This window comes from Rhamphochromis longiceps, linkage group LG16, assembly GCF_057381845.1.
Source record: "Rhamphochromis longiceps isolate RC_006_pf linkage group LG16, R_longiceps_female_GT1.1, whole genome shotgun sequence".
Taxonomy (NCBI): Eukaryota; Metazoa; Chordata; class Actinopteri; order Cichliformes; family Cichlidae; genus Rhamphochromis; species Rhamphochromis longiceps.
This window is the reverse complement of record NC_140572.1, coordinates 32,703,626-32,720,643: the sequence shown is the minus strand read 5'-3', so window position 1 is coordinate 32,720,643 and position 17,018 is coordinate 32,703,626. Positions and strand designations below refer to the sequence as shown.

The 17,018-nt window shown below is 37.2% G+C and overlaps 1 protein-coding gene across 1 annotated transcript in view; it reads left to right on the top strand.

Moving 5' to 3' along the window:
• Positions 1-17,018, top strand: part of LOC146651454 (inactive dipeptidyl peptidase 10-like) — a 155,919-nt gene that overhangs the window by 101,150 nt on the left and 37,751 nt on the right. Inside the window, exons 6-8 of the mRNA XM_085384551.1 lie at positions 12,126-12,178; positions 12,447-12,528; positions 15,517-15,637. Coding sequence (XP_085240677.1) covers positions 12,126-12,178; positions 12,447-12,528; positions 15,517-15,637 — 256 coding nt within the window. The remainder of the gene's footprint in view (positions 1-12,125; positions 12,179-12,446; positions 12,529-15,516; positions 15,638-17,018) is intronic.

The window sequence follows — 17,018 nt, the reverse complement described above, 5'->3', positions numbered from 1 at the left end:
AATAATTTTAAAAATCAGACACAAAAAACCAAAACCAAAACAGACAGAACAGTCACATCAGTTTCTTTGCAGGGATAATACACTCATGAGTCAGCCATAAATTCCATGTATGCATGGCATGTAGTGTCTGCTCAAAAAACTGAGTCTGAATATCACCTATAAAAAGATAATGCTCCAAATCCACAGTATTTCAGTGTTCCTCATTTTTGTTGCTGTGGCTGTGCAGCGTGTTCTGGTCACCTGGTTGTGTTCGAGAACAGGCCGTCTTGTTGGAAAACCTCAGGGTAAAAATGCTCATGCAAAACTTAAATTTACAAACCAGGCATATGAATTATTGAATTATACTACCAACATCCAAACAACATACCTTTACTTTTTCACCCCACTGTAGCTAATCCAAGAAAACCCAGAAAGTCATTATTCAGACCATGCAGCACAAAGACCTCCTCACCATCTTTTGAAAATAAAAAGGCTATTTGTGTCGTATGTTAGTATCAGAGCCATTATCACCAAGGACCTGAAATGTATAGAAACTGTCAGATACAATGTAGTGTTGCTGCACTTTCTTTTTTTCTTTAGATTCCTTTCATTTAATCAACAAACAGAGTCTACCTGATGCTTTCATTCAAACACACTGTCATAGAATTAAACATAAAGAAAGAGCCAAGGCTGTTCTCAAGCATAAACATGCACCCAGTGTTTAATTGCCTAAACTATAAACATATACCTAAGAAAGAGAAAATTAAGGGTCATGGTTATTGGGCACCCCATATGATTTCACTATCATCAAATGCTTGTTAGAGTAGAAACCTGAAGCTCAGTCCTTGAAAATGTCTCATGGAGGACAATGAATGACTAACAGTGAGGTACAGATTTATTAGCACAATGAGAGATGTTGAAAGGAACGGAAAAAAGAACACACAATTATCAAGTCTAAAACAGCAACAAATGTTATGGGGATTTTGGCTTTCTTCCCTTTTCTTGTTTTTACAAAGTGGAAAGAAAAAGTCAAAGGGAAAAAGTCAGTCACCAGTAAATGTACTGATGAACATGACTGCATTACTAATTGTAGCCATCTGGATTTACCATAGAACTGCTCATCACATTAGTCCTCTCCTCTTGGCGACAGTGGGAACACACAGCTGGACTCCTTAGTTCTTCAGTCAAGGACTTCCAGCCAGACTCCAAGCTCTTGAGCAGGCTCCTTAAGCCTGACAGGACAGGGACTCAAGAGTGAGACCCGACTAGCTTACAGTATATGACTAGCTGGAAACAAACTAAATATGCATCCCTGCACTTGAGGGCCTTGAAAGGGGTTGGCCACCATTCTTGGCTCTCTGCAATCAAGGCAGAGTGCCCACAAAAGCAGATACTTTATTTAGCCATAAATGATTTCCATACAGAATCTGCACATTTGTGAGTCTCTTCATCACCCTCCTTAAGCTCCTTATATTTCCTGACCAAATTCTGGACATGCCAATTATAATATTTGTATAGTCTATGTAAATATGTGCCAAGTGACCTTTTGCCAGGCATTGCAAGCAAATATCACATATGCAGTGAGCTAGCTCACTCACATATATATTGTTGCTGTAAATACTTGGGAGCACATCAAATGTTAATTAGTCAGCAGCTGGAAAAATCTTCTAAACACAAAGACAATACAAAGGCAAAGGTGTCATTAACCCTCCGGTTGTGTTCACCCCACCCCCTTACTTTAGTGTTCCCTGTCAAAATCGACTGGTCAGTTTTAACACCTCTTAAATTAACATAAGAAACATTTTTCAACACCAAATTCAGTTCAGTGGGTGGGTCAATGGGTCGTTCAGTGGGACATTCAGTGGGACATTCAGTGCGTTGTTCAGTAAATGTAGGTCTTTCATCAGGTTCACCTTCCAGCAGGACAACGACCCTAAACATAACCCAAACACAAAACATATCCATGTGTTAGAATGGCTCAGTCAAAGTCCAGATCTAAATCCAATCGAGAATCTGTGGCAAAATCTGAAAAATGCTGTTCACAAACGCTGTCCATCTAATCTGACTGAGCTGGAGCTGTTTTACAAAGAAGAATGGGCAAGAATTTTAGTCTCTAGATGTGCAAAGCTGGTAGAGACAGACCCTAAAAGACTGGCAGCTATAATTGCAGCAAAAGGTGGTTCTACAAAGTACTGATTCAGGGGGCTGAATAATTACGCACACCCCACTTTTCAGTTATTTATTTGTAAAAAATGTTTGGAATCATGTATGATTTTCGTTCCACTTCTCACGTGTACACCACTTTGTATTGGTCTTTCACGTGGAATTCCAATAAAATTGATTCATGTTTGTGGCTGTAAAGTGACAAAATGTGGAAAAGTTCAAGGGGGCCGAACACTTTTACAAGCCACTGTATGTCAATTAAATTGTTTGTGGCATTTAAACTAAACTAAAAACAGAATGGAATGCAAACAACAAAGTAAGAAATGCAACGTAAATCTGCTTTTTGACATTTAAGCTGGAAAATTTCAAAATATCTTGCCTCAAGCACATTTTATTATCTGTGATATTTAGATTGTTAATTGCAGCAGGATAATTATAGTCTAACATACAAAAAAAATCACGATCCTGTACGAATTGACTAAATATTACAATGATCTTCACAGCCAATTCTGATTATTGTTATTGTTATTTGTTCGTTATTTGTAATTGTTATTTATAATATCCCATATGTGAATAAGAGGTTGGAGTCTGTGTACATGTTGTAAACATTAAAGTTTATAGAAAAAAAATGATAACATACATCCAACTCTTAAATAAGATCTGCGACAAAATTGTAAGAGTTGACTTTGGGTGAAAATCTGTGTACAGATACAAAGAAGAAAACTGTAAAACTGTAAAGCTCTCAGAGTTCCCACACTGTGCAGCTGAAGTTACAGCTATGAATTTTAATTACTGTTCTTCAAAGTGTTATAGAATCTGATTAAACCCACCTGAACCTGTGTGATTATCATCTTGAAAATGTAACATCTACGTTTCGGGACTTGCTGCTGAGATAAATTCAACTGAACTATCTGCCCTCTGATTGAGTTTGATTCTGGTTTGTGCTAATGTTTAACCACACCCATGTGTGCAGATTGGGTCACAATGTGCTCCTGTACCTTGACTTCCAAACGGAGTGTGGGTGTCAGTGTCACTGATGCAAAGAAGAAAACTGTGCGTTACATTTGAATCTTTTTTCTGCACATGCACAAAGAGGAGATATATTTTTTATTTTTTACAACAGCTTCTTCTCTGTAGCAGTGAAAGCTTATTGTATGATATTAAAGAACAGATAACTAAAAAAAGCAAAGCTGAAATAACAATAAAAAATAATAGCTTTATTATAATACAACAGATTTATTTCCTGCTAGAGGAAATTTATAATTTTAAAACGAACGCGGATAAATTTCAACATCAGTAAGGCCCACAAATCTTTTCCACTATGCTTAACCTTTGTCTTACAGTGGTGCTTGACACACCACAAAACATAGTGTAATGGCACATTGGGACGGGCACACTTAACCCAAAGAGCAATCATTACCTACCCTCTCCAAATCATTTTAGTGCCTAAAACTAACCAGCAAGAGAAAGTAAAAATAGAAAGGGGTGAAAAGGAAAAAAAATCAACACTCTCAGCATGTTCTGGCAACCTGTCAGCTCAGTTAAAGGTGCAGGTCTGCCACCTCACATGAAGAGTCAAGCAACACCCGATATATAAGGAAAACATTATCATTTGAGGTGAGAGGAATAATGTCCAACTACCACATGTCCTTCACTGTGAATACAGATGCAAACACCCCCTCAACACTCAGTCCATAACTGCAACAAACAAACGTGCCAGTGTATGTTTGACTCTGCTGTTTAGTATAGTGACTGCAAGCATGTGCAATACTGCATGTATGCAGTATTGCTTATTGACTGATTATGTACTATATTCTTTTGGATGCTTAGATTTTTTTTGTTTCTGCTCAGCAGTTTATCTCCAACGCACATTTCGCTCTGCTGATACCAAAAAATGATGGCAACCCTTCCTTTCACAGCCTCTGAATAACTATTTGCTTCATAAATATATGTAAATAATAGCATCTTGTTATGCAATTACTACTGTAATAAGAAGGCAGATCTGGAATGGAATGGAAATACAAGCACTGTATACTTGTGACCAGGTTAGTAACTCTTGTTTAATTACTTCCTACAAATTTAGGCATCAAGTTCTAGAAAGTTCCTCCCCTGTTACCAACATCTATATACAATATATTCTCTTCCTGAGTTTAGTTACTAGCCGCTATAATGATAACGGTAATGAGATTTCCAGGTAGCTCCCCAATAATACATAAAATTTTACCTCATATTTACTAGGTAACTCGTTCCTGTTAACTCAGTCAGTGATACCATGACAATGGAAGCACTTAATGCAGCAGCAGGTGGAGCTCCTAATCAAATTTAAATAATGTTTTTTACATCTTTTAACATTATCATTAAAGCAGAGATCATATTTCATGGTGTAAATAATACACTCTGAGGAACACTGTATGATAATGCTATTCATGAATCTTTAAATGAGTTCAGATTAATATAATAATATGCTTATAAAGCAATTATCTGGTTAAAAATCAGCATTGATGTGGAAAATTTCAATTTTTTCCACAAACAAATCCATAATTCAAATTTCCATTTGTCTGATCTCACTTCATCTCTGGAGGACTGCAGTTCCACTCTGACAGCAAACTGGCAAAAACAAGTGCATAACACAATAAACAGGGAACATTTTGTGATTAAAATAGTGCTTACTGTTAGCAGCAGAGTGCACCTGAGCCCATCAAACAGTCTTTTCTCCACAGTTCCTGTTGGTTTCTTCTTTTAGAAAAGAAGAGCAGCTGTGACTTTGTTATGCAGAAGAAACTGTGTGAATCTTTTATGGTGCTTGCAAGAAGTTATAATAGAAAATGGAACACTGTTCATTTATCGCACCGGAAAACTAATGCTGTGCCTGCATTCAAAAGCAGTGAAATTGCTTGTTGCAAATCACCTTACGTGTCTTTCCCCACTCTTCCATTCTGTAGGCTGCAGGAACATCTTGGTGTCGGTGAACTAAGCAGGCTTCATAATGAGCTCTGTGTGCTTGATGGGACTGACACAGAGATTTAGAGGTGCTATCTCCTCCTGAGATGGACGGAGTAGATGTGTTCATCATGAAAGTGACAGCCTGAATCTATGGAGAGTAATGGCATGCCCCCGCACCACTGTCTCCAGTTGTCTCGTGAATTTATCATAATCATACTCTCTCTCTCTCTGCTGTACTATACTGCTGCGTCAAAGGTTTCCATAGATTTCTGCCCATTTTTTTTTGGTTTTTTTAACGGTCAGCAGCCTTCTGACATTAAAAAAGGACATTTGTCAGAACTTGTACTGGTACATTTACTTTTTGAGCTGGTGATTTTTGCAGAGTATCGATTGCTTTTCATTAGGACGTGCATGTTAATGAAGTGTAGTGAGCAAAGAGTGCTAATTACCGCAGTCGTCCATTAGCAAAAGCATTGAGGAAAGTTGATCTCTGAAACTATGCAGAAATGCATTTGATGAGCCTCATTTGTCTTTTCCGCACTTGTTACTTTCAAATCAATAGTAAAAATGGCTCAGTACATCTCAGAACTACAAATGAACGTCTATCATCATGGAGAAAAACCGAACTGTCTTTCTTGTCGCATGGTCTTTGTTAGCACGTTTATAAAAACCTACAAGCTCGTCTGATTAGTGATTGTGTTTTGATGGTGTTTTTAGTAGCACAGCTGTTCAGAAGCCACCATGTGAACTATACTGCAAATGAGAATTGGCAGTCTAGATTTTTTTCAATATAGTTGCTTAACCCTTGCTTGAGAGTTTTTAAAAAGAATTTTAATGATTACAATGCAAATGCCTGTGGCAGTTGGAGGGCACTGTGCTACTTTGTTATTTACCATCTAACAAAGCTACCAAAAAGGAGAAGAAAAAAAAATAGTTTTGCACAAATTGGAGTGAAAATGTAATTTGTTCAAAATAACTGCTGCCTTAATCAAGCCAACTTTAGACTTTAGTTAAAGCTGACATTCCTCCTGAAATGTTAGGTTTTTCCTGTCTCTCCTAGATCTACCTTTCAGATAAAGGAGCATAGTGTTTCTCTGCTTTTAACAAGCAGCCAGATCGTCCTTGAGGCCTTTCATAGAGGCAAAAACAGAAGACGCCAAAGAGAAGGCGATCAGGTCACTGTGCTCCAAAAGCCTCCACCCTGCCTGACCCTTTCAGGCCTTTCAAAATAGTTAGACCTCACCAATGGATGGATCAACTCCCAAAAAAAAAATCAATCACAAGGTTAAAATACACCAGTCATACTGGAAATTAAAAAAAGGAAAAAACTGCACAGATTGTTCGATTTTGCACACTCAATATCTTCTAAAATACATTTGTGGGCTTTCCACAGCATGTAAGAACTGATATTTTGAACATTTTATACATCTTTTTAATTTTTAATTTCCAAGACATTTTCCTCATGTCTCTGCAAACCATATTAATGTACCAGTATCAGATACACAAGTTGTGACAGCATCAGGATGACTCAGGTATGAGAAAAGCATCAGTTAATTTTTTATGCTTTTTGTTAGTCTTGATTGAGCAGTAGACTCTACTACTGCGATATTCTAAGACAGCTAAAACGAATTATTCACAAGTGGCAAGTAACCCCAGTCTGCTGAGAAGACACTACCACACAGCACATTCAAACACCTCCCTGCTGTCTGAAACAGTCTCTCCAAACATCCTCCCAACTCATGTGTCACCCCTGGCTGACAGTCTTATCAGGGAGTCATCACAGAGCTGTCACCTATGAGGGGCGTCTCCTGAATGATGCTGACGTCTTTTTTGAAGAAGGGGAAGCTTCTTTTTTCCTTCTTGGGGAATTCTCTTTGGTAAAGAGAAGAGGAAAGTCCAAATTAAGAGTGAAGGCTGGTGGCTCCATATAACTGAGCTTTTACTGCAGGGAATGGACAAGCTCTACAGCATTTATCACCCCTTGGGTGTGCATACTCTAATATTGTTATGCTAATGCTGCAACTGATTAGCATGCCGAGACACTGCAGTATTGGACCATTATCTCAGTGAATCCGAAATAAAATGCTCTGTGAGTGGATTTTCTCTGGTCATTTCTAAAATGCTGAATTGTGGAGCACTGAAAAGTGAAAAATATTTCTGATTTTCAAATGCATATATTATTATTATCAATTGAGTATTATTCCTGAGAGGGCTGTGCTTTATCCTTTTGTTATCTTCGATTATAAATGATCAATTAAAGATTATTCACACATTACATTCTGACACATTTATATTTGTAATGGCAGAATTGTCTTGCACAACTATATATCTGAAACCTTTAAATGGGAAATCAAGTAGTATTTATAGTATACATTGTGGGAAACGGACTATTGTTTTGCTTACAGCATTTTAGTTAAACTTCGCAGACTAATGACTAATGTCACACAGAGGGCTAGGATACTCTCTAGCACCATTACTACTGTACCACAAAGCAGAAAAGCAGATTCAAAACATGTACTAACAACTTCTGTCATGTGCTATCATCATAGGACAACGCTATTGCTTTGTGAGGACAAGCTGTCAGTTTGTGCATAGACTGTAGACAAAGGACCCAATTGCCGAATATTGCAGGTATAATATCAAACAAAAGGAAAGTCGGGCTGATCAAAGTTTCAAACAAGTTTCAAACATGATCCAAAAAGTCCAAAAAGAGGCGAGGCAAGGCAAGGCAAGGCAAGGCAAGTTTATTTGTATAGCACAATTCAACAACAAGGTGATTCAAAGTGCTTTACAGAGACATTAGAAACAAGAACAAATAAAAAGCATGATTTAAAATTGATTAAAACAAGCAAATAAACTAACTAACTAATTAACAAACAAACAAACAAACAAACAAACAACAGTATATAAAATCAAAACAGATTAAATCAGAACAGTAGATAAAATCAGTAGTTAAATGTAAGTTTTGAAATTTAAGCTTAAAGTGTGGATTTGGTGCTTTATTCAAATGCAGCTGAGAACAGGTGAGTCTTCAACCTGGATTTAAATAAACTGAGTGTTTCAGCTGATCTGAGGCTTTCTGGGAGTTTGTTCCAGATATAAGGAGCATAAAAGCTGAATGCAGCTTCTCCGTGTCTGGTTCTGACTCTGGGAACTGATAAAAGACCGGATCCAGATGACCTGAGGGATCTGGATGGTTCATACTGGGTCAGGAGGTCATTGATGTATTTTGGTCCTAAACCATTCAGAGCTTTATAGGCCAGCATCAGAACTTTAAAGTCTATCCTCTGACGGACAGGCAGCCAGTGTAAGGACCTCAGAGCTGGACTGATGTGGTCCACTTTTTTGGTCTTAGTGAGGACTCGAGCAGCAGAGTTCTGAATGAGCTGTAGTTGTCTGACTGATTTTTTAGGTAGACCTGTAAAGATGCTGTTACAGTAATCAAGCCTACTAAAGATGAATGCATGGACTAGTTTTTCCAGGTCCTGTTGAGACATCAGATCTTTTATCCTTGAAATATTCTTGAGGTGATAGTAAGCTGACTTTGTTATTGTCTTAATGTGTTTTTCTAAGTTTAGGTCTGCATCCATCACTACACCCAAATTTCTCGCCTGGTTTGTGGTTTTTAGATGTATAGATTGAAGTTCTCTGGTGACCTGTAATCGTTTTTCTTTGGCGCCAAAGACTATTACCTCAGTTTTGTTTTTGTTTAGCTGGAGAAAATTGTGGTACAACCAGTCATTGATTTCCTCAATGCATTTACCAAGAGCCTGTACAGGGCCTCGGTCTCCTGGTGACATTGTGATATATATTTGTGTGTCATCTGCATAGCTGTGATAGTTTATTTTGTTGTTGTTTATAATCTGTGCCAGTGGGAGCATGTAGATGTTAAACAGAAGGGGTCCCAAGATGGAACCTTGGGGAACTCCACATGTGATACTTGTCTGCTCAGATGTGAAGTTACCTATTGATACAAAGTATTTCCTGTTTTCTACGTATGTTTTGAACCAGTTTAGTACAGTTCCTGAAAGACCTGTCCAGTTCTCCAGTCGTTTGAGTAATATGTTGTGGTCAACTGTATCAAATGCTGCACTGAGATCCAGTAAAACTAGGACTGACATTTTTCCACTGTCTGTATTCAGACATATGTCATTAAACACTTTGGTCAGAGCGGTTTCAGTGCTGTGGTTCTGTCTAAAACCTGACTGGAAGGCATTGTAGCAATTATTCTGTTTTAAGAAGTAACTGAGCTGTTGAGAAACTGCTTTTTCAATGATCTTACTTAAAAACGGGAGATTTGAGATCGGCCTGTAGTTGTTCATTTGTGTCTTGTCAAGATTGTCCTTTTTCAGTATAGGTTTGATTACAGCAGTTTTTAGTGATTCTGGAAACACCTGATAATAAAGAAAAGTTGACGATCTGTAACAGGTCTGACTCTAAAGTCTTTGAGACCTTTTTGAAAAAACTTGTTGGCAGGACATCTAAACAGCAGGAGGAGGAGTTCAGTTGACCTAAGATGTCCTCCAGGTCTTTGCTGTTAATAGGTTGAAACTGTTTCATGGTGTTTAAACAGTTTTTTGGTGGACACAGTACATATCCTGGATCTGCTGTTGATGTACCAATTGCTTGTCTAATTTTTTGGATTTTTTCAGTGAAGAATTTGGCAAAGTCATTGCTGGCCATGGTCGAATGAAGTTCAGCTGCCACTGACACAGGAGGGTTTGTTAGCCTGTCAACTGTAGAAAATAAGACCCGAGCATTATGGCTGTTTTTAGTGATGATGTCAGAGAAGTAGGACCTCCTTGCATTCCTCAGTTGTAAATTATAATTGTGAAGTTTCTCTTTATAAATGTCATAATGAACCTGGAGGTTTGTTTTTCTCCATCTGCGCTCAGCTTTCCTACAATCTCTTTTTTCATTTTTCACCAGTGTGGAGTTTCTCCATGGAGACTTTTTCCTTCCAGAGATAACCTTCACCTTAATGGGAGCAATAGTGTCCATTACATTTAACATGTTAGCATTGAAGCTATTGACGAGCTCATTGACTGACCCTCTGGGCAGGTCAGGTGTTAATGGGAAGACCTGGTTAAAAATTGCACTACTGTGTTCAGTTATACACCGTTTTGTGATCACTGTTGTTGATATATTTGTGTGGGCTGAGATTTTACTTTCAAAGAAAACACAGTAATGATCAGACAGGCCCACATCAGACACAGTAACCTTTGAAATGCTCAGGCCTTTGGAGATCAGTAGGTCAAGAGTGTGTCCTCTATTATGTGTGGCCTCTGTTACATGCTGAGTCAGCCCAAAGTTGCCCAGAGTGTTACTCAGGTCTTTAGTCCCTTTGTCCTGAGGGTTGTCCACATGAATGTTAAAATCCCCAGCAATAATTACACAGTCAAAAGACACAGTCAAAAGACACAGTCAGAGACATAAAAGATACCAGGAAAAGCAATTTACAAGAACATGCCACCAAACACTCAAGATTATATAACAAACACAATGACAATGGGCGCTTGGAGTACTGGATACAGGAAAGAAACCACACTAGATAAAGTCTTGATCAAAGTAAAACCAGAAAAACCTAAAAGACATAAAGCTAAACATGCATACAAGAAGATTTACACTAAACACGGAGACTGTGAGAAAACTAAATATGAGAGAGAAAAATAGAAGCTGAAGCTAAATAAACACTCAAAATACAAAATACAAAGTTGGCTATAACAGGCACCCAAAACTAAAGTGCAAACTAGACAGGAAAAGATATCACTATAATATAATATAATATAATATAATATAATATAATATAATATAATATAATATAATATAATATAATATTTACAGCTTTTTGTGTTGTTTATTATTAGTTGATGATTCTGATGATTATGCTGAGGGAATGTCCTGTATTTGACCAATACATCCACTATAACCTAATCTTTATCCTTGTGGATAAATCATGTGTGGAATATGTCTACTTATTTATAAACTGTAAAATGTATAGAAGTACTATAAGTGCAAGTCTTCGGTCCCCAAAATCATCAAAGAAACATCAAATCAAATCATTCATTTCCCTCGGGATGAATAAAGTATTATCAATCAATCAGTCAATCAAAGTTCATTCTTCAGTTATTCAGTTTGTAACCTTCTTGTTTCGGTTTACTCTCACTGCTTTCAAATATTTCCTCAGTTTTCCATCCTCTCTTAGTTTTTGTCAGATTTTAAGTTTTTATTTACTAGACGTATCAGATTACTTCAATACAAATCTATTCCAGAGACCAATTTGTTGTTTTCATATTTTTTTAAATGGCAATTGTCAGGCTTAAGTGCCACTAATGCAATCCAATCACAGCTGTTGCCCCAGAGTGTCAGCTGCATTGTGTGATAAAGTACTCTCATCATAGGTTCTATGACAGAAGAGTAAAGCATTGTTACCATTTCACTGTAATTTATCTAAAACTGGAAACCATCCTGTGTTATTCCTGTCACTGTCCAATTAAATACAGAGAATTTGAGGCTGCACAAGTATCACAGGTCTACAGATGAAGCAGAAGCACACTGATGAAAAGTAAATCATTTTTTTAAACTGCAGCTATATCCTTTATATAAACAATAACTAGTTGTCAACCCTTGGAAAACAAAATTAGCAGCATTTTACGTGAAAAAAATTCTAGTACATTCAGACTTCTCTCTTGCTTCAATAGAAAGCCAAAATGTTTCATTAACTTGTGTTCTCTTTTGTGAATGAAAGCAGAATTACCAATTAAAAGAACTAAAGCACTACCCTGCAATCAACAGTTCAGCTGCCATATCCCATTGGAGACTATAGTTTCCTCACCAAATTGAAATGGTTGCATGTGTGTCTTATTTGCACATAAACAGCATATCACACTGTTATTAGCAGTCTCCAAGAGAATAAAGACGACTAAAATACCATGAAAAATGTCAAAAATATTTTGTGGTGTGTTTTCTACATTAGTCTCAGAATGTGAATTTGCTGACATTTGCTGAAAAATTTTTTTGTTTGTGTGTTTTATTTTTAGGTCTACCAGCACTCTTTCCTGGCATCATACCTCCTCTACAATCTATACACAAGGTAAGGAAACATAGAAATAAATCCTAAATAATATAATGGGATGATTTCTTTTTCAGTTGACCATCCTTTAAGAGCACCAGTGTCACACATCTTAGGACAAAAATGTCAGCATGCTATCTTTAACAGATGAATATAATCTTATATAATATAGGTTAAAAGTTAAACTGATAGTGCAGAGCTAATGTTCACCTCACTGAGATTTCAATGACAGTGTGTCAGTGATTGCTAGACTGATTTTGTGATACTTTTATCATTACCATTACATCAGGGAGGTGCGGGAGCTCAATCCTCCAGAGGTGTCTGACTCAGTGCTCCAGTTTGCTTCATGGGGTGTTCGGGGTCAACAACTGGTAAGTGACTGTAGAGCTTTATAAAGGTCACTAAATCTTAAAACAACCATGCTTGAATTATATTCTTAAGCTTTTATTGATTCAGTGGTTAGTTTACCTCAGGATTTATTCCCTTGGTTTCCATAGGCTTTCCTGGATGCTTGGTTTATAGGTTGTCACATTAGCTAAAGCAAAGCTGTTCTTCCTGAAGTCCACCAAAAATTTAAAATGTAATGTTGATGTAAAACTGTTGTTAAAGGGTTTTATACACAGCCCCACACTTTCAGAGGCTCAAAAAAGACTGAATAACTGATTGATGAGCAGTTTTGTTATTCACTGAAGCTCTCAATATGAGGTCCACAGGAATGTCAAGGCAAGTTAGAGATGCAATCACTGGGACAAAGAAACTTTAAACAAATCTGTCACAGAGATAAAATCAAGAATCTGGTTCATTCTTTAAAACAAGAAATGGACACAACAAGGACCCCTTCACAACATCTAACTGAGTGAAGAACATTCTTGTGCATCGTTTTCTGTCTACAGTCCAGAGATACTTTTATGAATGGAAATACAAAAGGCTCCAAAACACCGGATAAACTCAGAAACAATAAGGCAAGATTAGAATGTGCCAGAGAACATCTGAAAGAGCCTGCAGAGTTCAGAAAGAGAAAACAATCCTTGGAGAAATGAAACCAAGATGAACTTGTATCAGAATGACAGCAAGATAAAAGTATGGACAAGGAAAGATAAGCAAAGCAAAGCAAAGGCTTCAAACTGGACACATTCAAAACCAATCCATTATTCAACATCTATTTAACCACTGATTGCAACCCGTTAAATGTAACTTATCACACTGCATTTATTTGGTATGCATCTCTTCCTCAGCCATTGCAGCACAGATCATTCCAGCCCATAATTCTTTTCATCTCATAAATATTACAGTTAAACAAATGCATGCAAAATATTCACAATAAAATCCTGCCTCTGGATATGAAAAACAATGCATAAATAAATCATCCTTGAAGAGTCAGAAATCATAAACTATATAAAATGTAATTTGATATACAAGTTTAAGCTTTTCCAGTGACCACCCAGACTGCAAATGAGCTATATCCCATCCCATCATGAATTTCTTAACATTGCTTTAGGCTTCAGGCATTTAGAAATAATTGAGACACAAATCAATTGTCAAGCTAAAAAAGCAAAAGCAAACATAATGTCATTCATTTTCAATCAGAAATGAAAAAGATTTTTTTTGCATCTCCATTTAGAATTGTTGCTTTTAGATCATTATGAAGTCAAAGTTTCGATAAGTCATTATAGGAAAAAAAACCACTGTAATTGGCTTGTTTTTCTCATTTTTCTCTGTGAAGTCTAGCCCCAGTGCAATCAAAATATTTAGTATTTTGGTGTTTATTTTTGTATTTATTTATTTATATCAAAAGCTAACTAACATTTTTTAACATTTTTCCCAACAAGTCAATTTTGCCTTCTTCAAATGTATATAGTTATGATTATTACTAATGATGACATAGATCTCAGAGGGTCAAACTGTTAATATTTGTGGATTCAAAGATGCAATAAAAGCTATTCAGTTCAGAATGCAAAAAAACAAAAAAAAGAAAACAAAAGAAAAAGAAAAAAAAAACTAGAAATCCAAACCCACACACTAAATAATGCAAAGTATCGAGCACCATGGGAAGGACACAGATGCTTCACAGATGGACAGAAATAAAGACCTGGACTAAAGGGAAGGATAGCATTATACACACACATACGCACACACTGAGGAGGACCGAGTGAGAATCTGGAAGGAAAGCAGGCATGGTTGAAGATAATCAAGACAATAGCAGGGAAAAAGTAAAAGTCAAACACGAGAGACAGCAGCAAACTATCAAAGCAAAGCAGGAAGTGGTCACAAAGAGAAGGAAACTCACACAAAATAAAATATAGAAGAACACTGGACAGGCAAGAGTGATGTAAATCTTCTTATTATTTCATGAATCATGTTTTACAGGGTTAAGACATAAGATTAGGACAAAGATCCAAAATATAATCAACACAAGAATTAACCCTCAAAAAATAACAGCCAATGCTTCAAATACTGGAATACAGAAACCCAAACTCGAATCTATTAACTAAGCATTCAAATCCTAAACCATCAGGACCAGAATATAAACTAGTTTTTGATATTTTATACATCACACGATGATGCAATCAGTGGAGAAAGTGATCAGCAAAAGAACTCAAAGATCTGTGAACAGAATGAGATGGAGCCCAGGCCTTTATGCATGCACAAAGGTTTGAAATTTTTCTTTGCTCAGCAGGGAGAAAAAACAAAACAAAATCCTGAATAAAGATTGTTTGTGACTTGAGAGAACAGACAAACTACCCTTAAACCAAACAATTATTGTGAGGAGAAGTCAGTTTCACTAATCAAGCTGTTGCTGAAAGACATCTTGTTGGGCGACTGGAGCTCTCTGTGTGAGTAATGCCTCCAACGTGCCGTGCATCATGCACCGAATAATCAGTCCATTATTTTCTCCAGTGAAGACAAGGAAGGTAATTAAGTATTCGATAGCATATTTATCTCGTTTCCTCAGTATTTATACCTGCCCCCAGTGGAAACTGTTCACCAGGAAGCCCTGCAGCAGTGTGTCATGGTGCTAATGACAAAGTAGTTTTCATTACTTATGAGCTCTCCCATATTTATCTGTGTTAGATGAGCCACTCTCTGAGTGTGTTTTTATCAATGGACCAGTTGCAGTGATCCTTTACCTATTTGTTCAGTGGAGGTGTTCCATCACCTTGGCCCAAAAAGAAATTGGGCCATAATTTTAAAACTAGTACATGTCTAAAAAGCAATGCATCTTAAAATACATGAAATAAATCAAGCTTGGGGACATAAATACAAGCTGGTATTATCTTTCTCTTGTTTTCATACATTACGGTATCTTCTCTCTTTTGTTTACTTAATACATTAACTTTTTTATTTCCTCTATTCCACAGGTGTACATATTTGAAAACAACATCTACTACCAAATGGATGTTCAGAGCAGCTCGTGGAGGCTCACGTCATCTGGGGAGGAGGGGGTTGTCTTCAATGGCATCTCAGACTGGCTCTATGAGGGTAAGTATGAGGCTGCGGGGTCGCAAACTGCCACAGAAAAGTTTCTGCTTTTTAGTTCACAGCTACTATTCTGTAAGATTCTGCATGCCTCTTCAAGAAATCTTTGTAATGAAAGTACAAACACTAAGATCATTTTTTTATGGACTACATTGTTTTTGTTTGATTTGTACCATCCTATCTTAATCTACTATACTATACTTAATGTACTACTATCTTTTCTTTTTCTATTATTATCTTAATGTTAAATCCTAAACATATATTAACATCCTATTATAAGAAGTATGTACCATATCTCCTCATCAACAAGCAGGCCAATCTGAATGAAACGTTCCACAAACATTGTCAGACATTTTCCTGTTGTTGATGTTGTTGTGTATTCATCATCCCCCTGCAATCAGCAATGCAGTTTTGTTCAAGTCACCACTAAATACAGACACTGGCCTGCAGGTTTGGTGATAACTAGTTCAACTCACTCAAAGAACCTTCAGAGAACTTCTGTCCAAACCTTCTGCCACTTTTAAGCTTTGTAGTGTTAGACTTTTCAGAGTTTCATTGTGTAGCTCCTTGCTGATGTTTTACATAAAATGTCTGTTAAAACGTTTATTTTTAAGTGCTGAACAGACAGATATTACCTTCAGACAGATATTTACCTGGTAGAGAACAAAAACAGAAAAAAGACGCTGAATTTCAAACTCATTGGTCATCATGGAGAAATTATAGGAGAAATGGATGTGGTAGTCCCACTCAGCCTTAGTAATGTGCAATAATGTACAGTAACCACTTATTAAGAAGGCAACATGTATGCAGCTGTGGAAAGAAACCTCTATATGGGCAAAAGGTTCTTCAGATCACTGCTGATGAGATCGACATGAGGTAACAACAGAAGCAAACTGATTTTAGAAGTCCCTAACCTAAGTCTTCTTCAATCTGTCATGTATGCTGGCACTGGACTCAAAAGGCAGGACTCTGAACTGTGCAATCAAACAAGTGGGTTTATTTACAACACCGGTGATATGTACATATGTACAGTGAGATGGGGAGAAGAGGGCTCCAGGGATTCCAAGGCTAGGTCCAGAGGTGGGAAAAGGGGAACACACGCTCACACTCCACTATGTACAATCCAAATCCAGATTCCACACCGTCCACTCCAACACTACGCTCACTCTGGAGAGTGAATGCTCAACTGGGAAGGGTCCAGGGAAGACAGGTTCAGGTCTATACAAGGGAGATTGAGACAGATATCAGAGAAACACTCAGGAACACAGGGAGATCAACAAGAGACTAAGCCAGGGTACACTAACACTAGTAAGTGCAATGCTCCAGTGAGGCACACCACTCCAACCAGGCTCCTTAAGTATGGTTGGTGTTTATCAGCCGTGAT